Here is a 22,877-nt window from a genome sequence, read left to right as displayed (position 1 = left end):
TCCATAACTTCCCACATGCCACAGGCTGTGCATTCCACTCGACAGAGCTGCCCTGCCATATCTTAACTTCACAAACTATTTATTATAAGTTGACTAACTTACTAGTTACTCACCAACCAGCTCTTTCCACAGCACCAAAGCAAGAACCAAATATTGGATTGTTTAAACAGTAACAAAAAAAGTAGAAAAACGCAGGCACCTCCTTCCCCCTGCACCAAACTCGAATCTCCGCACTCAGCTTACAATCTGCACTCCATTTGCAGGCTGCACCCAGACCTCTGTATTTATACCTTTTGAAGCTGAAACTGCAGCAACCAGATCTGACTGGTCAGCTACTTAACTGATCAGCAACTCTGCAGTACAGCCTACTAATCCCTGCCTAAGACTGTAAGAAACTTACTTTACTTGCTTATCCCTCCTTTATCTGGAGGGTAAATCCCAGTTAAATGCTACAGACCAGACTTTTATAAAGATAACACTTAAAATCCCCACTCACTAAACTCCAATCTCCACACTCAGCTTACAATCTGCATTCCACTGCAGGGAGACGGGTAAGTCAAGTTCTCGTTTAAAGATGAAGGCTGGAATAAGTGGGGAAGGCTAAATAAAGTTTGCTCGAGGGCACATAATGATCATAAACAGAGGAAGGTTAGGGTCATTAAATTGGAGGAAGTAGGCCTCAACCAGTTGGTGGAATATAAGTCTGGGAATGTAGTGTGACAGTCCATTGTTGATGGCAAAACAGGGAATTGCCATCATAAATGTTGACCTTGAAATGCTAATGTAGAAGTGTTACTCAAAAAATAGCAGTTTTGGAGACAGGAAGTACATAACATATGCAAGATTTGTAATATCTAATGAAGTGTTTTGACATTAAAAAGTAAATGTAAATCACAATCCGAAAAATTAATCTTGTATGTTTCAGTGTGGTCGCCTGAAACTCACTTTGCATGTCTTTGATTGTGTGTGTGTGTGTGTGTGTGTGTGTGTGTGTGTGTGTGTGGGGGGGGGGGGGGAGGAATTTCACAGAATTCTTTTATCCTCAAGTGACTTAGGTGTTTTTCAAGTTTTTTTTTGCTTCTTGCAAGAGATTACATGGTTGCAATACAACTATCAGACAGGTTTGAAAGACCAGCTGGCCCTTGTCTGTCCTACATTTCCCTATGTTCTCCATAGAATTGACATTACACAATGAATAATTCTGAAGAGGTAATGGCATTTCAGTCTCTCTCATTCTGCAATACAAGTCAACACAGGACCTTCTTTACTCAGGGATCAAGATATTTCTTTGTCACAGAAAAAGGAATTCTAAGAGCTTCCCTAATGGTTCAATTGGTAGTCAACTCAACAGAACAAGTAGAGGAAAATATCAATAATGAGATCAGGTAAATTAACATATGTGGTTGTGGCCACATGTTCGTCAAATCTTTGCAGAAAAGCCAAGAGCCACGCAAACCTTCCTCATCTCTATTTTATTTATTCTTGTTTTAAGTTCATTCACCTGCCCCTTCCTTTATCTCTTGTATTCTATTGCTTTGTTCGAAGTGCCATACTCACCTTGGTTAAAAGACGTGTAGCAGCTCATGATTCCAGCGCAGTACCCAAGAGACAGGAGAGTTCGCAGCCCATTGCTTAACTAACAGGGACTGTATAAAAGTATTGAGAGACTCAGCCATACAGTAATTCAGTGGGAGCAGCGTGCCCCAAAACTCCAAAAAGACGAATTCCAGAAAAGTCTCAGGTAATTTATGCAATCCGCCAGGTACTGCATGTCAAACAAATGAAGTTTGATTTACAATTCACATAAACTCTTTACAGCTTTTGCCGCAAAAGTCAGACAAGAGAGAGGGGCTGATTTGAGAAAGATCAAAGTTCAATAGTTAATGATGGATAATCACATGTTGAGGTCTGAACAGCTGCTGAACTGCCCGAAACGGTCATCCCACTTAATATGGTTTAAGCGATGCCTTTGTAACTGATGCCTATGCTAACGGAGAATGGCTAGAGCCATTTACCTGACATGGGCTGCTGCCGGTGTAAAATGAGTATGGTGTACATGGTGGGGCTGCATCAATTAACTGACAGATCACCAGCAAACTCAAAGTTCTACGCTGTAGCTAAAAATTAAAAATTGCATCACACTGATGACTTTGAAGTTGTTAAACAGGCTATTAAGCATAATCTATTCAAAAGAATCCTAATACAGACAGCACTTGTCAAATGAGGTGGCCATCTAACTGCTTTTGTGTTTACATTATGAAGCTTGCTGTTCAGTGGTGCCTCCTCAAATGGACAGTGCAGGACAGGCTTCTAATCTGCCCTCCGTTTTTGCCTCTCTCTTTACTCCCCTCATCTCTCTTGCACCTCAGAAGTAGAAAGTTGTGGTTCAAGTCCCACCACCAACTTCAGCGCATAATCCAGGATGACACTTTAGTGCAATACTGAGGGAATGCTGCACTGTTCGAGATGCCACCTGTAGGATGAAATGTTAAACCTAGGCCCCATCAGCCCTCTCAAATGGACGCAAAATTTCCCATGGCACTATTTGAAGGTTGAAGAGTTCTCTCTGGTATCCTGGCCAATGTTTATTCCTCAATCAACATCATTTAAGATAAAAACAATAAATGCTGGTAATACTCAGCAGGTCTGGCAGCATCTGTGGAGAGAGAAGCAGAGTTAACGTTTCAGCTCAGTGACCCTTCTTCAGAATAAGCAGATATTAGAAATGTAAAAGGTTTTAAGCATTGCTGTTTGTGGAACAGCAAAAAAAAATAAAGTTATCCATCAGGCTGGTGCAAAAATACCCAATAGAGCTTTAACAAAACAGAGGTGGACAGAAGTAGGGCTGGCACTGCAAACAGGGAGCAGGGTAGTGCAAAATGCCCTATTGAGCAAGAGGGGTCCTGGCTGGAAGAAGCAGTGGTGCTGATGCAAAAAAAAAAACAAGGCTGAAGGGAGCAGGAGCCAAATTAAAATTTAAGTTGTCTGTAGGACTGAAGAAATAGGAAAGTCTGGAGGAAGTGGGGATGAAGGATTGAGAGGTGTTAGGGCCAGAGTAAGACAAAGTCTAAAACAAAGAAACTTAAATCACAGCAAAGGAAACCCTAAGTTATGGCTAGCAGAGGTTCAGTAGCTAATGACTGGATGAGGCACCCCTCCCATGTCATAAAAATTTCATGGATCTCCTGACTCTACAGAAGCATTTTTACTGTATAAAAATTAGTTATGCAATTAAACATATTTTGATGTTCTAGTTTAGTTTAGAGATACAGCACTGAAACAGGCCCTTCGGCCCACCGAGTCTATGCCGACCATCAACCACCCATTAATACTAATCCTACTCTAATCCCATATTCCTACCACATCCCCACCTGTCCCTATATTTCCCTAACACCTACCTATACTAGGGGCAATTTATAATGGCCAATTAACCTATCAACCTGCAAGTCTTTGGCATGTGGGAGCAAACCGGAGCACCCGGAGGAAACCCACGCAGACACAGGGAGAACTTGCAAACTCCACACAGGCAATACCCAGAATTGAACCCGGGTCGCTGGAGCCGTGAGGCTGCGGTGCTAACCACTGCGCTGTATCTCTAAACTAAACTAGATCAAAATATGTTTAATTGTATAACTGATTTTTATACAGTAAAAAATGCTTCTGTAGAGTCAGGAGATCCATTAAATTTTTATGACATGGGAGGGGTGCCTCATGCAGTCATTAGCTACTGAACCTCTGCTAGCCATAACTTAGGGTTTCCTTTGCTGTGATTTAAGTTTCTTTGTTTTAGACTTTGTCTTACTTAATGTGAAACTTGTTACTGGTGCTGAGCAACAATTCTGTCAAGACATGGAGGCATCTTCAACAAACAGACATGCATGTCATGCTTAATATTCATCCTGACTCGATTATGCTCAAATTAGGAGACTGTCGCCAAGGTGGGTCAACTATCATGGAAGCTGATAAGAGTGCTGACGAGACAGATATTGTTGACGGCTGTACGAGCTCTCACTTCCCTTCTCGTCTGTTTTTAACGAGCTAAGCGAAACAAGTCTGCAGAGACTGGACGCCATCTTCTCGTCAACACAGCACTAGACCGATATCTACGTTCTTCTGAGACCAAGCGACAGTCTCTGGTTCCTCATGTCCTGTGGAAGCCAGTGACTAAGTGATACTGTGCTGGTGTCGATTGGTGACTCAAGGCTGGAAGGTAAAACTGTGCGCCCTGGCTACTGTAACATTTGAGGATCATTAAATTTTAAAGTAAACAGTTTGCACAGAGCAGATCAGGAAGCAATTGGCAGACCCGTGTCCGAACTCGCGCCAAGTGCCGTTCACCAATCACACTTGTGCTTGCTGACTTGGGCCCATTCCCAGTTGAGCAATGCCTCAATTTTAAAATTCTCATCCTGCTTTTCAAATTCTTCTGTGGCCTCACCCCTCCCAAACTCTAATCTCCTCCAGTCCACAACAAATATATCTGCTGTCCTATAATTCTGGCCTCAAGCTTCCCCGATTTTAATTGCTCCTCCACTGGCCGCTGCGCCTCAGCTGCCTGGAGCTTAAGCTCTGAAATTACTCCGCTAAACCTCTCTGTCTCTCTACCTCACTTCCTCCTTAAGCAGACAGGAAGAAACTATTCCCTTTGGCGGAAGCGTCAAGAACCAGAGTACATCGATTCAAGATGAATGGCAAAAGAACCACAGGTGATATGAGGAAAAACTTTTTTTTTTAATGCATGTGATTAGGATCTGGAGTGCACTGCCTGAGTGTGCAGTGGCAGCAGATTCAATCATGGCTTTCAAAAGGGAATTGGATAATTATCCGAAGAGAAAAAATTTGCAGGGCTATGGGGAAAAGGCAGGGCAGTGGGACTAGCTGAGTAGCCCTTTCAGACAACTGGCAAAGACACGACAGGCCGAATGTCCTCTTTTAGCACTGTTACCATTCTATGAATTCCTTGAAATCATCGCAGAACCCTTGTTGGGAACCCTTGCTCTACAGCACTATGTGAAGAGGCGCCTGAAACTTCCATGACAAGCAACTGGTTACATAGAATATACACTTTAAATGCTTATATAAGGATTTTCCAATATAAATCTGAACATAAAAGCACTCAAAAAGCTTAGTTTTGTGGCCTGAAATGCTTGCATGCGCACAGTCGGGCATGCTGTTTTTTTTTAAAAAAAAAACATTCATGGGATTTGGGCGTTGCTGGCTAGGCCAGCATTTATTGCCCATCCCTAATTGCCCTTGAGAAGGTGGTGGTGAGCTGCCTTCTTGAACCGCTGCACTCCATTTGGGGTAGGTATACCCACAATACTGTTAGGGAAGGGAGTTCCAGGATTTTGACCCAGCGACAGTGAAGGACCGGCAATATAGTTCCAAGTCAGGATGGTGTGTGATTTAAGGGGAACCTGCAAGCGGTGATGTTCCCATGCATTTGCTGCCTTTGTCCTTCTAGTTGGTAAAGGTCACGAGTTTGGAAGGTGCTGTCTAGGCAGCCTTGGTGCATTGCTGCAGCGCATCTTGTAAATGGTACACACTGCTGCCACTGTGCGTCGGTGATGGAGGGAGTGAATGTTTGTAGATGGTTTGCCAATCAAGCGGGCTGCTTTGTCCTGGATGGTGTCGAGCTTCTTGAGTGTTGTTGGAGCTGCACCCATCCAGGCAAGTGAAGAGTATTCCATCACACTCCTGACTTGTGCCTTGTAGATGGTGGACAGGCTTTGTGGAGTCAGGAGGAGAGTTACTCGCCGCAGGATTCCCAGCCTCTGACCTGCTCTTGTAGCCACAGTATTTATATGGCTACTCCAGTTCAGTTTCTGGTCAATGGTAGCCCCTAGGATGTTGATAGTGGGGGATTCAGCGATGGTAATGCCATTGAATGTCAAGGGGAGATGGTTAGATTCTCTCTTGTTGGAGATGGTCATTGCCTGGCACTTGTGTCATGCGAATGTTACTTGCCACTTAACAGCCCAAGCCTAAATGTTGTTCAGGTCTTGCTGCATTTCTACACGAACTGCTTCTGTCTGAGGAATCACGAATGGTGAACATTGTGTAATCATCAGCGAACATCCCCACTTCTGACCTTATGATTGAAGGAAGATCATTGATTAAGCAGCTGAAGAGGGTTGGGCCTAGGCCACTGTCCTGAGGAACTCCTGCAGTGATTTATTTTTTATTTATTTATTTAGAGATACAGCACTGAAACAGGCCCTTCGGCCCGAGTCTGTGCCCACCAACAGCCACCCATTTATACCAACCCTACAGTAATCCCATATTCCCTACCACCTGCCGACACTAGGGGCAATTTACAATGGCCAATTTACCTATCACCTGCAAGTCTTTGGCGGTGGGAGGAAACTGGAGCACCCGGCAAAAACCCACGCGGTCACAGGGAGAACTTGCAACCTCCACACAGGCAGTACCCAGATTTGAACCAGGGTCCCTGGAGCTGTGAGGCTGCGGTGCTAACCACTGCGCCACCTGGAGCCAAGAATATTGACCTCCAACAACCACAACCATCTTCCTTTGCACTGGGTATGACTCCAGCCGGCGGAGGGTTTTCCCCCCGATTCCCATTGATCTCAGTTTTGCTAGGGCTCCTTGATGCCATACTCGGTCAAATGCTGCCTTGATGTCAAGGGCAGTCACTCTCGCCTCACCTCGAGTTCAGCTCTTTTGTCCATGTTTGAACCAAGGCTGTAATGAGGTCAGGAGCTGAATGGCCCTGGCGGAACCCAAACTGAGCATCACTGAACAGGTTATTGCTAAGCAAGTGCCACTTGATGGCACTGTTGATGACACCTTCCATCACTTTACTGATGATTGAGAGTAGGCTGATGGGGCGGTAATTGGCCGGTTCGGACTTGCCCTGCTTTTTGTGTACAGAACGTACCTGGGCAATTGTCCACGTTGCAGGGTAGACGTCAGTGCTGCAGCTGTACTGTAACAGCGCGGCTCGGGGCGTGGAAAGTTCTGGAGCACAGGGCTTCAGTACTATTGACGGAATATTGTCAGGGCCCATAGCCTTTGCTGTATCCAGTGCCTTCAGTCGTTTCTTGATATCACGCGGAGTGAATCAAATTGGCTGAAGTCTGGCATCTGTGATGCTGGGGAGTTCAGGAGGAGGCCGAACTGGATCATCAACTTGGCATTTCTGGCTGAAGATTGTTGCAAATGCTTCAGCCTTATCTTTCGCACTGATGTTCTGGGCTCCCCCATCATTGAGGATGGGGATATTTGTGAAGCCACCTCCTCCAGTTAGTTGTTTAAATTATCCACCACCATTCACGGCTGGATGTGGCAGGACTGCAGAGCCTAGATCTGATCCGTTGGTTATGGGGTTGCTTAGCTCAGTCTATCGCATGCTGCTTATGCAGTTTGGCATGCAGATAGTCCTGTGTTGTAGCTTCACCAGGTTGACACCTCATTTTGAGGTATGCCTGGTGCAGCTCCTGGCATGCCCTCCTGCACTCTTCATTGAACCAGGGTTGGTCTCCTGGCTTGATAGTGATGGTTGAGTGGGGGTTTTGCCAGGCCATGAGGTTACAGATTGTGGTTGAGTACAATTCTACTGCTGCTGATGGCCCACAGCGCCTCATGGATGCCCAGTTTTGCATTGCTAGATCTGTTCAAAATCTATCCCATTTAGCACGGTGATAGTGCCACACAACACGATGGAGGGTATCCTCAATGTGAACGCGGGACTACGTCTCCACAAGGACTGTGCGGTGGTCACTCCTACCAATACGGTCATGAACAGATGCATTTGTGGCAGGCAGATTGGTGAGGATGAGGTCAACTATGTTTTCCCCTCTTGTTGGTTCCCCCACCACCTGCCACATGCCCAGTCTAGCAGATATGTCCTTTAGGACTCGGCCAGCTCGGTCAGTAGTGGTGCTACCGAGCCACTCTTGGTGATGGACATTGAAGTCCCCCACCCAGAGTACATTCTGCGCCCTTGCCACCCTCAGTACTTCCTCCAAGTGGTGTTCAACATGGAGGAGTACTGACTCATCAGCTGAGGGAGGGCGGTAGGTGGTATTCAGCAGGAGGTTTCCTTGTCCATGTCTGATCTGATGCCATCAGACTTCATGGGGTCCAGAGTCGATGTTGAGGACACCCAGGGCAACTCCCTCCCTACTGTATACCACTGTGCCACCACCTCTGGTGGGTCTGTCCTGCCGATGAGACAGGACATACCCAGGGATAGTGACTGCAGTGTCTGGGACATTGTCTGTAAGATATGATTCAGTGAGTATGACTATGTCAGGCTGTTGCTTGACTAGTCTGTGCAACAGCTCTCCCAACTTTGGCACAAGCCCCCAGATGTTAGTAAGGAGGACTTTGCAGGGTCGACAGAGCTGGGTTTGCCATTGTCGTTTCTGGTGCCTAGGTCGATGCCGGGTGGTCCGTCCGGTTTCATTCCTTTTTATTGACTTCGTAGCAGTTAGATACAATTGAGTGGCTTGCTAGGCCATTTCAGAGGGCATGTAAGAGTCAACCACATTACTGTGGGTCTGGAGTCACATGTAGGCCAGACCAGGTAAGGACAGCAGATTTCCTTCCCTAAAGGACATTAGTGAGCCAGATGTTCAATGGTGCTTGTTTCACAGGCTGACTTCACAAAGGGACAAAATAGGGATACACCAAAACCTCAATATAGATTAGTTAATCACCTGTTGCCAACACAATCAAAACCAATTGTAGTCTTCTGATTAAGCAAGGTTAGAGGGCAGGGAATAATCAAACCAGGGGAATGGACATAATTCATTCCCCTTTTTAAAATCATACACTGCCCCTTATTTTAATCTTGCCATTCTAAGTTCCTATGTCCAGGTTTATAACAGAAACTGCCCACGTAAACATCTCCAGCTACAATTACATTTTTCTACTAGTCTTTCCAACTCCACTGTAAGGCAGATGTAACTAGAGCAATAGGTTTACATGGGCAGTTCTATGATAAATGCAAACACAGGAATTTATAGTGGGAGATAAATAGGAGGAGTAGACCATTCAAGTCCTCGAGCCTGCGCCATCATTCAATAAGATCATGACTGATCTGATTGCGGCCTTATCTCCACTTTCCTGCCTGACCCCCATAACCCTCAATTCTCTTGTCAATCAAAATATGTCTCACTCTTGAATATATTCAAAGACTCAACCTCCACCGCTCATGGAGAAGAGAATTCCAAATACTAATGACTCTCAAAGAAACTCCTCCTCATCTCCATCTTAAATGGGAGACCCCTTAATTTGAAACAATGCCCCCCTAATTATAGATTCCCCCATGTGGGGAAACATTCTCTCAGCATCTACCCTATCAAATTCCCTCAGAATCTTATACATTTCAATTAGATCACCTCTCAATCTTCCTAACTCCAATGAGTATAGGCCCAACCTGCTCAACCTTTCCAGGAATCAGCCTAGTGAACCTTCTCTGAACTGCTTCCAATGCAAGTATGTCCCTCCTTAAATAAGGTGATCAAAACTATATGCAGTACTCAAGGTGCAGTCTCACCAATTCCCTGTACAGTTGCAGTAAGGCTTTCCTACTCTTTTTTTACTCATTTGTGGGATGTGGGCATCGTTGGCTAGGCTTGCATTTGTTGCTCATCCCTAACTGCCCTTGAACTGAGTGGCTTGCGAAGCCATTTTTGAGGACATTTAACAGTTAAGATCTGGAGTCACATGTCGGCCAGACCAGGTAAGGACAGCAAATTTCCTTCCATAAAGGACATTAGTGAACCAGATGGGTTTTTACAACAATTGACAATGGTTTCATGGTCACCATTAGACTAACTTTTTAATTCCTTTTTTTTAAAATGAATTAAATTCAAATTTCACCATCTGCTGTGGTAGAATTTGAACCCATGTCCCCAGAACGTTAGCCTGGACTCTGGATTATTAGTCTAGTGACATTACCACTATGCCACTGCCTACTCCTATACTCTTGCAATAAAGACCAACATTCCAACTGCCTTTCTAATTACTTGCTGCACCAGCATGCTGGCTTTTTTTTGATTTATGTACAAGTACACCCAGGTCCCTCTGTACCACAGCATTCTGCAGTCTCTATTTAAATATTTTGCTCGTCTATTCTTCCTGCCAAAGTGGATAACCTCACATTTTCCCACATTATACTCCATGTGCCAAATTTTTCCCCACTCAATTAACCTATCTATATCCCTTTGCAGATGTTGTATCTTCCTCACAACTTGGTTTCCTACCTATCTTCCTATCTGCAAATTTATCTACAGTACACTTGGTCCCTTCATCCAATTCATTAATATAGATCATAAATATTTGCTGGTACACTCTTATGTTTGTATGCTCTGTCCCTTCCTGTCACACTCTGGTTCTCATTTATCCATATCATTACCTTGTACTTGTTTCCTTGTCTCCTCTCTAACTTTCCAAATCTCCCCTCACATGAACCCTCCCTCCCCCACACAAATATTTAGTTTAAAGCCCTCTCCACCTCCGTAGTAATACGATTCGACAGGACACTGGTTCCAGTGCAGTTCAGGTGAAGGCGTCCCAAAGGTACATCTCCCTCTTTTCCCAGTATTGGTGCCAGTGCCCCAGGAATCAAAACCCACTTCCCCCACGCAAATCTTTGACACAAAGAGAAGTTCAAATTCAAAATATAAAGAATTTCACTGGGGATACGTTCTTGCTGTTTCACTACAAATAACGATGCTAAAGGTGTAGCATATATTGACAAAGATACTTTCTCTTAAAATGCTCGACTTCAGATTCACCATTAAAAAATCCCCTGTTACCATCAAATTAATCATGCAACAATGCATCAAGATGATTGCTGCTGCTTTCAAAATAGATATTATGGCAACCTTAACGTAGCAATTTCAAACTTTTTGCTCTCTTTTCCTGCCTACAGCAGAATTACTCACGATTCCAGTGGACATATTCTAACATGGCCAAAAAAATACCGTTTGATCTTTGTAGCCAAAAAGGGAGCAATCAACTTCTTTAAATAGAACACGAGAACACGACATATCTCATTTGCAAACTAGCGAACTCCTGAAAGCAGAGCTCCTAAATCTACAAAACAAGTACAGTACCTAACTGTTAAATAAAGAAACCATGCTAAAGTTTGAAATGGGATAACTACAGAAAACTTTTCTGTTCTACACATTTGGTTACTTATAATTCCAACTCAACACACCCTATGTAGTTTTATATCTTTATGAACTTGCTTCAATCAGAAATCAAATGCTTATTGGCAGAAGTGTTATGAAAAAGTTGAAAGAAGTGGTCAAACTCATTTTGCCATTTGGCTTTGGTTCTGTGAAGGGGAAGATGGAAAATTAACTTGCTAGATAACATTGCCCAAGAAATTAATGAAAAAAGCAGCATAAACAAACCTTGCATCAGAACGCGGAATGTAATAAATTATGTGGCAAACAAAACTGACTTCAAATGGTGCAGAAAACAGTAAATGACTGAACTGTAAATAGCAAAAAAGCATTACTCTACAAACATGCCACATGACAAACCTGCTTGGATGGAACTACCTCAAAACTGACTGAAAACATACAGCAAACAAAATTTAGGAACCCGAGAAATTTTGTAAACAGGATTCCTGGTGAACAAATTTTCATCTTAAAGTAATACTCCTTGTTTTGGACCAAATTAATTTGACGACATATTCAGCCATTTCATAAAGGAAAGCATGAAAGCTGCCGTACTGCATTCAGTAGGTCTTACCTCAATGACTTGCCTATTAAGCATCAGCCACAGCAGACATGCCAGATTTGTTTTTACGCCAGACTGAACATTACACTGCACTAAAGGACAGATTCAACAATCCCAGTGAAAATAGCACCAGAATCAAAAGTTCACAAGACTGCACACGCAGATAAACTCCATAGATTCAGCAAAGTCAGCTACAGCGTAAGCTCTGAAATGCGAGGATCATCATAATTAGCATATACCAGGGAATCCACGCTGCAGCTCCTGCTCCAGTTTGAAGCTCACCGAAATACCGTACTGTACATCTCCAAGCCCCAAGAAAAGATACTAAGACAGAGTTGGCAGAACTGCCCCATTTGATAAAGTTAACTTAAACATTTCCATGAAAAAAGCATAGGAGAAAAGGGGTGCCTTATTTGGGGTTTATCAGTCAATGCTGTCTCCCAGGTCTCGACACCTTGCAAACATACAAGAAAAAACGTGCTTTAACTTGGAGGTGTGTCAAGCCAAGCATGGCCACATTATGATACTTCTCAAGTCTGTGGCATGTCACAAGCACCGTGTTCCCAACATCACAAAGAACATGTAAAGAATTAATCTTTCACGCACGTTCATAACGCAGCAGGATGAAATTTGCATCTGACAAAATTTTTCAAAGTCATATCGCACATTGAGGCCACAAATCAAACTCACACTGAACAAAACTGCATGCCTTCTTGAAGCACGATGCATGGTGTATTGGAAAGCACTCTCTGCTCTTCAAAATGCTAATACGTGCATGTTTTGTCTGGATTTAAGGCATAGACAGTCCATAGCTATGGGGAGAGAAGTACCATTTGTGGTTCTCAATTCAACAGAACTGAACAGGAAAAAACCCTGAAAATACTTGAGTGTCAACTTAGGGTATAGGAAAGCTTGGCAGCTTCAGTCTTCATCTTACTGTCAAAGAACTGTAGAACCTTACAGCACAGGAGGCAGCCAGTCTGCTCATCCAATCTGGCAGCTCTTTGCTAAAGCAATCCAAAACAAAGGCCATTGCCATTATCATCCCAAATCCTGTATCTAACTTTGCTTCATATCCTTCAGCATCATTCTATTTAATATCTTACTACCATTACTCAGTCCCTCCCCCCAAAATTATTACCTCCCATTCATCTGCATTAAATTCCATTTATCATCTGCTTGCACACTTTACCAACCTGCCCACATCTTATAAACCATTTCACAGTCCATGTTAAAACTCAATGTTTATTCTGGGCAGCAGTGGCATGACTTTCAAAATATTTACCTTACAATTTGCCCCAGCTATGTTACATAGGCATCATGGCAGCTTATGTACTTTCGCTCTTTTTCTCGGAGGCTTGCAAGTTGATATCCCTAACACCAGAATGCATGTAACATCCAGCACAGTTACTATCACCTGAAGTAGCACTTACAAGCAAGAGATTACACATCATACACCAAAAGTGTGTCATCTACCACCCTCCATAAACTTAAGCATATTCAAATCCCTGTTGCCCATATTGTAACTCACAATAAGTCCTGCTCAACCATCAGTCCTGTGCTCAGACCTACTTTTGGCTCCCGGGTCATCAATGCCAAATCGTATGCTACACTTCCTGGTCCAATGGCTTCACAGCTACTCCTCTTGATATTATACAATAAGCAGCAAATAATTTTTATGAATTTTTCAGGAAACCTGCACAGTACGCCCAAACTCTGAAATGTGAGATTCATCATACCAACCACATTCAGTTGGAGGTATAAGTTTCATTTCATGGGTTCTGCATTTGTTTATGGCTTCCTCAAGGGGGTTACTCGCCAGCACAACAGTGGGCATTTTTGATGAGCTTCTGACCATATATCCATGCCATATATAAGAGCATCTATTTCCACCCCCATAACAGAGCCTGACCCCACCCCACCTGCTGCTGAGGCCCTCAACTATGCCTTTGTTACCTCTAGATTTGACTATTGCAATGCTCTCCTGGCCAACCTCCCATCTTCCACCCTCCATAAAGTTAAGCTCATCCAGAACTCTGCCACTGTATCCTAACTCACACCAAGTCCCATTCACCTATGCCCCATGCTCACTGACCTACTACACTGGCTCCAGTTAAACAATATCTATTCTAAAACTCTTATCCTGGTTTTCAAATACCTCCGTGGCCTTGCCTCTCCCTGTCTCTAACCTCATTCAACCCTATAACCCAAGATATCTGTGTTCCTATAATTCTGGCCTCTTGAGCACCCTGATTTTAATCACTCCACCATTGATGGCTGCGTCTTCAGCTGTCTAGACCCTAGCCTCTGGAATTCCCTCACTAAACCCTTCCGAATCTTGCTTCTCTTTCCTTTAAGACACTTAAACCTACCGCTGACCAAGCTTTTGGTCATCGAATATCTCCCTATTGGGCTCGTTATCAAATTTTGTTGAAGAACACTCCTATGAAGCGCCTCCAGAAGTTTTACGTTAAAGGTACTTTATGAAAGCAAGTTACTGTTAGTATGTTACCCACTCAGCCAGCATGTCTCTTTCAAATAACGTGAACTGCCATAAAATGAAGGAATCGTGACTGCTTATGAGTTGGTTCTTTAGTCCAACACCACCTGCATGTTAATACAACAGAATCCTATCCCAGAAAAGCATAGGATTGTTATGCTGTCAAAGTCAGCCTCCCATCTGCCACACTCCGTTATCTTAAGCATATCCAAATCTCTGCTGCTTGTATCCTAACTCACACAAAGTCTAGCGCTCAGACCTACATTTGGCTCCTGGTCCGATCTGGGAGGATTGTTTGAAAGTAATTAATCTTTAAGAGAGACTATCAGATTGAAATATCTGATGGATAACAAGTTCAATGACTCAATATTCTCACTCTCATGTTCAAATTTGTTCATGGTATCACCCATTCTCACTTCTGTAACCTCCTCCAGCCATATAAACCATCAAGAACTCTGCATTCCTCCAATCCTGGCTTCTTGTACAATTCTCATTACCATCCACCTATCCTAATCATTTAGAACTCCTGAACAGGGAACTGGGTGGTGCAGTTAAGACACTGGATTTGCATTGCTGCTAAAACCCTGCCCAGACTGAAAGTGGAATACCTCTAAGTATCTAATGTGAAATGAGCCTGGACAGTCTCAATCTTGTTCCAAGTGGGGATCAGCCTACAGCACAAAATTATCCCTAATTCAGAACTAATTTCCAGTGTCACTGAGGTGCCCCGGGATTACTGGTGTGAAATGGAAGTGTTACACTAGTGCAGGAGAGAGGGCTCTTCCAAGGTTGGGGCAGAGTACTGAAACAAAAACAAGAAATGCTGGATTCACTCAGCAGGTCTGGCAGCATCTGTGGAAAGAGAAGCAGAGTTAACGTTTCGGGTCAGTGACCCTTCTTCGGAACTGACAAATATTAGAAAAGTCACAGATTATAAACAAGTGAGGTGGGGGTTGGGCAAGAGATAACAAAGGAGAAGGTGCAGATTGGACCAGGCCACATAGCTGACCAAAAGGTCACGGAGAAAAGGCAAACAATACGTTAATGGTGTGTTGAAAGACAAAGCATTAGTACAGATTAGGTGTGAATATACTGAATATTGAACAGCAGCAAGTGCAAACCTGAAGAAAAACAACCTGTAAAAAACAGTGGGTAAGCAAACTGAACAAACTAAGATGAAATGAAATAAATGCAAAAAAAGATTGTAAAAAATGTAAAAAGGAATGTAAAAAAAAAAGGAAGAAAAAATAACTAAAAATGAAAGTAAAGTGGGGGGCTGTCATGCTCTGAAATTATTGAACTAAATGTTCAGTCCGGCAGGCTGCAGTGTGCCTAATCGGTAGATGAGATGCTGTTCCTCGAGCTTGCGTTGATGTTCACTAGAACACTGCAGCAATCCCAGGACAGAGATGTGAGCATGAGAGCAGGGGGGAGTGTTGAAATGGCAAGCAACCGGAAGCTCAGGGTCCTGCTTGAGGACTGAGCGGAGATGTTCCGCAAAGCGGTCACCCAGTCTGCGCTTGGTCTCCCCAATGTAGAGGAGACCACACTGTGAGCAGCGAATACAGTATACTACATTGAAAGAAGTACAAGTAAATCACTGCTTCACCTGAAAGGAGTGTTTGGGGCCTGGGATAGTGAGGAGAGAGGAGGTAAATGGGCAGGTATTACACCTCCTGCGATTGCAAGGGAAGGTGCCCTGGGACGGGGATGAGGTGGTGGGGGTAATGGAGGAGTGGACCAGGGTGTCGCGGAGGGAACGATCCCTTCGGAATGCTGACAGGGGAAGGGAGGCGAAGATGCGACTGGTAGTGGCACCACGCTGGAGGTGGCGAAAATGGCGGAGGATGATCCTTTGGATATGGAGGCTGGTGGGATGAAAAGTGAGGACAAGGGTAGAGGTGCGGGGAATGGGTCGGACACGGTTGAGGGCCCTGTCAACCACAGTGGGGGGAAATCCTCGGTTGAGGAAAAAGGAGGTCATATCAGAAGCACCGTCATGGAAGGTAGCATCATCAGAGCAGATGCGTCGGAGACGGAGAAACTGGGAGAATAGAATGGAGTCCTTACAGGAGGTAGGGTGTGAAGAAGTGTAGCCGAGGTAGCTGTGGGAGTCAGTGGGCTTATAATGGATATTGGTAGACAACCTATCCCCAGAGATGGAGACAGAGAAGTCGAGGAAGGGAAGGGAAGTGTCAGAGATGGACCATGTAAAGGTGAGAGAAGGGTGGAAATTGGAAGCAAAGTTGATAAAGTTTTCTAGTTCGGGGCGGGAGCAGGAAACGGCACCGATACAGTCATCAATGTACCGGAAAAAGAGTTGGGGGAGAGGGCCTGAGTAGGACTGGAACAAAGAATGCTCAACATATCCCACAAAAAGACAGGCATAACTAGGACCCATGCGGGTACCCATAGCGAAACCTTTTACTTGAAGGAAATGCATGGAGTTGAAGGAGAAGTTGTTCAATGTGAGAACAAGTTCAGCCAGGCGGAGGAGGGTGTTGGTGGATGGGGACTGGTTGGGCCTCTGTTCCAGGAAGAAGTGGAGAGCCCTCAAACCATCCTGGTGGGGGATGGAGGTGTAGAGAGATTGGACGTCCATAGTGAAGAGGAGGCGGTTGGGACCAGGAAACTGGAAATTGTCAAAATGACGTAGGGCGTCAGAAGAGTCACGGATGTAGGTGGGAAGAGACTGGACCAGCGGAGAAAAGATAGAGTCTAGATAGGAAGAAATAAGTTCAGTGGGGCAGGAGCAGGCTGACACAATGGGTCTGCCGGGACAGTCCCGTTTGTGGATTTTGGGAAGGAGGTAGAAGCCTGCTGTCCGGGGTTGCGGGACTATGAGGTTGGAAGCTGTAGAGGGAAGATCTCCAGAGGAGATGAGGTCAGTGACAGTCCTTTGGACGGTGGCTTGATGTTCGGTGGTGGGGTCATGGTCCAGAGGGAGGTAGGAAGAGGTGTCTGTGAGTTGGCGTTGAGCTTCTGCAAGGTAGAGGTCGGTACGCCATACGACAACAGCACCACCCTTGTCTGCAGGTTTGATGACCATGTCGGGGTTAGACCTGAGAGAACGGAGTGCCTCAAGTTCAGAGGGGGAAAGGTTAGAGTGAGTGAGGGGGGCAGAGAAATTGAGACGACCAATGTCTCGCCGACAGTTTTCAATGAAGAGATCAAGAGCGGGTAAGAGGCCAGGGGGAGGGGTCCAGGTAGAGGGAGAATGCTGGAGGCGGGTGAATGGGTCTGCTGGTCGGGGGGAGGACTCCTGGTCGAAGAAGTGAGCCCGGAGGCGGAGGCGACGGAAGAAGAGCTCAACGTCATGCCGAGCGCGAAATTCATTGAGGTGGGGGCGTAAGGGGATAAAACTGAGACCTTTGCTGAGTACAGAACGCTCAGCATCAGAGAGGGGGAGGTCAGAGGGTATAGTGAATACACGGCAAGGGGTCAGATCAGAAGGGGTGGGGTCAGAGGGAAGTGAAGCGGAAGGAGGATCTGGAGGGGCATTAGTCCCCATCAGCTGCTGGAGCTTGCGTTCCTTAACACTTGAAAGGAAGAAAAAAAGTTTTTTGTTAATGCGTCGGATGAGGCGTAAGATGAGATGAAACTGCGGAGTAGAACAGATTTGAGATAAGGTGAGACGGTGCTGCTGGAGAGAGAGGTCCAGTGTGTGCATGTGGCGGCGCATAGCACTGAGTGTGGATCTCAGGATGCGGCGAGAGTAGCAGTCCGAGGAACGTTGTATTTCTCGGAGATACCTGTGATCCTGGGTGGTTTCAAAGCATGATGGGTGAAACTGCAGTTGGAATCCACGTGGAATCAGTCGGAGCCGGAGACAGTCACTGAGGAAGGAGATGTGGCTGTGAAAACGAGTTTTGGTAGATACCTTATCAAACACCAGGAGGGAAATAGAAAGCAATGAAGGTGAACAAGGTAAAAGAGACAAACGAAAATCCCGGAGAGAAGAGCAGAACTTCTTCAAGGTAGGCATTCCTGGAAGAGAAGTGGCAGTGAATTAAACACTAAAATAAAAGCAAAATACTGCAGATGCTGGAAATCTGAAACAAAAACAAGAAATGCTGGATTCACTCAGCAGGTCTGGCAGCATCTGTGGAAAGAGAAGCAGAGTTAACGTTTCGGGTCAGTGACCCTTCTTCGGAACTGAAAGGTTTGATGTGCATCGAGCTGTGCTTAACAGAGAATGCCTAGATGCCCAGTACTAACATCCCTCACCTTGATCAGCACATAAAATTTGAAATTAAGAACTGGTATTCGTAGTCTCACTAATTGTAATATGCCAGATATATCAATCTGCTAGTCTTACCTAAAGATTACGGTTACTTTAAAACAATCCTCCCTGAAAAAACTAGTGCTTCTATTCAACAGAATTCTTGCCCAAGCAGAACATTCAACAAGTCAAAACTGATCCATTCCCATTGAACTTAAATTCTGGGACAATGAATTTTCTACCACAGTATGGTTCTAACATCCTTATTTTAAGAACAGTAAATTGGCATACGAGCAGGAAGCTTGCACTTTATAGTTTCTCCACCTGTATTTTTGCTCCATGCATCGTTCATATCCAGGTCTAAGTTAAACAATTACCTGACACACCGGTTTTACAGTGCACAACAGGTATACCGCAGGAAGTAACAGTTTCCTAAAATCCATCGTATATGCAAAATGAATACTTGGAGACAATTAGTTAACAGTGAAAGTGACTTTTCCTGTCTCAGCTAACAGATAAGATATTTAATATCAGACATTAAACTTAATAATGAATGCAACAAGGTTGGGTTGTTTTTTCTTAAAATGAAGGAAATACCTTGCTAATATCCCATTTCCCCTCTCCCCCTTCATATCCTGAAGCCACTGACTCAGCAGTGTTCCAGTACCTTGCCAAGTGACTGCATGGACCTACTTCAAGGGTTGACAGGCTACTTGATCATGACGAGTATCACAGAAAAGCCCAATCCTGGCTTCACCCAGAATTTATTTTACAGGAGGGTCACTAGACACCAAGAATCTATGTTGCAGGACAGGAACACTATTACTTCCCCTTCCCATCCCAGACTGCAATGAGAAGGGAGTTCAACTTTGTCTTAATTTGGGTGCACTTCCTAGCAAGTAATTTAAGACCATCACTGGTAGATCTCACAGCAAATTATTTGCATGCACTCCCAAATAAGGAACTTTGCACAGTAATCGAAACAAGTTGTTGTGCAGGGGGGAAATGTAGTGACAATGCAGGTCACAATATTGCACCTTAAAATAACAATATAGTCAGAAAGCAACCGATTAGAGATGAGATGGCGGATTAAAATATTGACCATTAAGAGTTGGTCTCAAGACAGAACAGCAATAATGTTTGCCAAAGGAGTCTTCAGTCGTGAGTGAAAACAGCCCACTGTATCTTTTGTCTGTATCCTCCTGGAATGTGCCTTTGCAAAGCAGGTGTGGAAAGAGATGCAGTGGTTTTTGTCAAGGTTCATCCCAAGCAGCTCTGTAACACAGGAGTCTGTGCTCTACGGGCTGTTCCCAGGGACGCACACCGAGACAAACATCAACTGCTGCTGGAGGACTATCAATTCGGTGAAAGACGCCCTTTGGTCTGCCCGAAACTTGCTGGTCTTCCAGCGCAAAGAGTTGTCCACCAACAAATGTTGCAGACTGGCACATTCCAAGGTCCAGGACTACGTGCTGAGGGACGCACTAAAGCTTGGGGCAGCCGCAGCAAAGGCTCAATGGGGAAAGACCACAGTGTAAGGTTCCCCCACCAAGCTAGACTGAGGGGCTGGATCCATGGGAAACCCCTCGAACTGTATCATTAATATTCTGAATTGCTGTAAATGTAAAACTGTAATTGACATGACAATTGTGAAACGGAAGGGTTGGGAAGAAACTCATGACAGTACTGAAAGAAACTGATCTCCCTTGCAATGTTTGTATTTTTTGGTGCTGTTTGGAAACTGTTTGGCAATGTAATTTTTACAGATTTTTATGAATAAAGTATATTTTGGAAATAAAAAAAATAAAAAAAATCTTTTGTCGCATTACAAAAGAAACAGGCTCTTATTTCCAACTGGAGATATTTCCTTTCAATTTACTGCATTATCAACACACTGGAAAATATTAAGGGAATTACTTACATATAGAATATTTAGAACAATATTTATGGGAGGTTACTTGGCCCATTGTGTCTATGCTGGATCTTTATTTGACCGATCCAGAAGTTTCTTTTTCAAGGGTTAAGCCAATTTTCCTTTCAGAGGCAAATGATCCCTGCCTCAATCACTTGTGACAGCATTCCACACTCTAACAACTGAGTTGGTAAAGACCTTTCTAACCTTTCTCCTCACTGTGAGGATTTGCAACTCAAAAGATGAGAATTTGCTTTTGTTCCATTAAAGGGAATCTTAAGATGTTTAGCTGGATACATGATGTTGACTGATAATGTATATAATTTTCTTGCTTGGTATGTATTTCTTTGTGCCTACAAAAGTATGTTTCTTATTTCACTTTTGCCCTAAATGTAAATCAAATTGTCTTCAGATCTCAACAGGGGCGTAATGAAGCAAAAATGCTAATTGATATTTACTTTGAAAATTTTTCCTGATAAGTTATTGGTGTTTTTTTTTTTAATTTAAAATGAGTAAGAAAAATCTAGATGTAGCACTGGAAATGACATATACCTACCATTATCAAGCAGCAATCTAAGCCTGGCTGATTGCCCATTACCACCACAACGAGGCCAGCCACAGCACATGGGTACCAGAACTGAGTGGCTTAAGGAAGTTTCACGAGTTGCTAAATTTTTATCATAATCACACAGTTCACCAGGAGAATCTAAATTAGGGTTATGAATTGAAAGTTAGTTTTTTTTTTACAGCCCAGTTTAAAAAACCCTTGTGAAAATGATCAGTTAAAACTGCTTTGTGATGTCATTGGCATTATGATTTCACATCATGGAAACAAATGTTTTCACTGTTACCATGCTACAAAACAGGTTATAGAGATTTAGCTATCCAAAGCAATATTCTAAAAGACTGAAGCACAGTAGAACCTACTTGACGACAGGGCATGATAATAGAATATGCAGTAAGCCTGTTGAGGCCAACATACAGGTCTGCTGCTTGGCCCAAAGCAGCATCTCAAACCCTATTGCAGAGACTACTTATTTCGAGCACTCATAACATTAAAGACCTGCACCCCCATCTTACCCCCACTGCAGAAACTCTCATCTACACCTAGATCATCTCTAGACTTGACTTTTACAATGCTCTCCTTGCCAGCCTCAGGACCACCACCCCTCATCATTTGTTTAAAACTCTTATTTACCAAGATCACCTCACCCATCATCCAATTAATCAAATTTAAAATACTTGATCTAGTCTATAAATAATTCTATGGCCTCACCCCATCATTCCTCAAAATATTGTCCCAATTTATATTTCCCCTCATCTTCTGATTCTGGCTTCCTGTGCATCTCCCCCTTCCCTTCATTCCACATTTGGCCACCTCAGCCCTACCTTCTGGAACACTCCAAACCCCCTTCATCACTTTCGATACCTCAGTGAGTAGCAGAACACAAAATCTTCAAACAGTAGAGCTTGGGGAAATCTAACACTCAACTGCAAAACTGTAACCAAACAAAAGATGTTTACACTAGTGAGCCTTTTCCATCACAAAAGACCCACGTTCTCATACTGGTTTCAGCAAAAAAATAAATTAAAAGATTCTCCTACAGGAAAAGCTGAAAAAAAAGGCACAGGAAAGTTTATACAAATTGAGTAACTTTACTTCCAAATATTACTATCCTTTCTAGATGGAACCATATAAACTTCAGAAACGGAAAAGTCAGATGCCATCCAATGTGGACGAAAAAATTATATTAGTGCCACACTTCACACATTTAGAGCACTTTCTCCCCACCCCCAAAACCCCAAAAGAGTCCAAACCAGCAGCAAAACAAAAATAACTGGCCAGCTCCTTTCAACGCAGCTAAAACCCGCTCACATGCGAAACAGGAGGGAGAATGGAAACAGCCAGAGGCCTGGGCCGGAGTCTGAGCCTCGGCCTTGCGCTCTCAATGGCCCATGCGAGAGAGCGAACGGCCCCAAATCGAATCACCCTCCACCAACTCACTTTTTCAGAATCTTCTCCTTTTTGATTCGGCTTCGCTTTTTGCGCGCTTGGAGAGCCAGAACTGAGGGGGAAAACACACGAAAGAGAGAGTTAGAGTGAAGTACGAGGATGCCAGAAGCGGGCAGCCGCCCTGCCCCACACCGGCTGCGGGTAAAAACCCTCCTCACCTTTTCGGGAGCTCATGTTGGAGCCGGTTTCTCACAAGCTCGCCACCGCGCAAGCGCAAATCGACCGCTCTTTCCAACGTCCGCCCCCTCTCGCTGCATGAGCCGGCTGCTGCAACGACCTCCCACCACCAGGGGGAGCCCGAGCCGCCTGTTAGCACCGCCCCCATGACGTCATTTGAAGCGCATGTCGTCATCGGGTTTTGTTTCAAAATACACATCAGATGTCACACGTCATAATTCTCGTCATTATTGAAGAAACAAGCACTTCAGCCACAACATGCATGCACTTTCCAGCTCGCCCTAATTTCTGAAAAATCATTTCATGTATCTATTGCTCTGTGAAGCAA

The 22,877-nt window shown here is 44.2% G+C and overlaps 1 protein-coding gene across 2 annotated transcripts in view; it reads right to left on the bottom strand.

The window, feature by feature from the left end:
• The window catches only part of LOC137383878 (SRSF protein kinase 1-like), an 85,699-nt gene extending 63,080 nt beyond the window's left edge, over positions 1–22,619 (bottom strand). For both annotated transcript variants that reach the window (XM_068057229.1, XM_068057230.1), the window contains exons 1-2: positions 22,531–22,619; positions 22,364–22,424 (exon numbers count right to left, since the gene is read on the bottom strand). In XM_068057229.1, the coding sequence (XP_067913330.1) occupies positions 22,364–22,424; positions 22,531–22,546 (77 nt within the window). In that variant the 5' untranslated portion in view covers positions 22,547–22,619. The remainder of the gene's footprint in view (positions 1–22,363; positions 22,425–22,530) is intronic.
• Positions 22,620–22,877: the final 258 nt, after the last annotated feature.

Source organism: Heterodontus francisci, chromosome 25, assembly GCF_036365525.1.
Source record: "Heterodontus francisci isolate sHetFra1 chromosome 25, sHetFra1.hap1, whole genome shotgun sequence".
NCBI lineage: Eukaryota > Metazoa > Chordata > Chondrichthyes > Heterodontiformes > Heterodontidae > Heterodontus > Heterodontus francisci.
The sequence above is the reverse complement of the archived record's forward strand: the minus strand, read 5'-3'. Positions and strand labels throughout refer to the sequence as shown.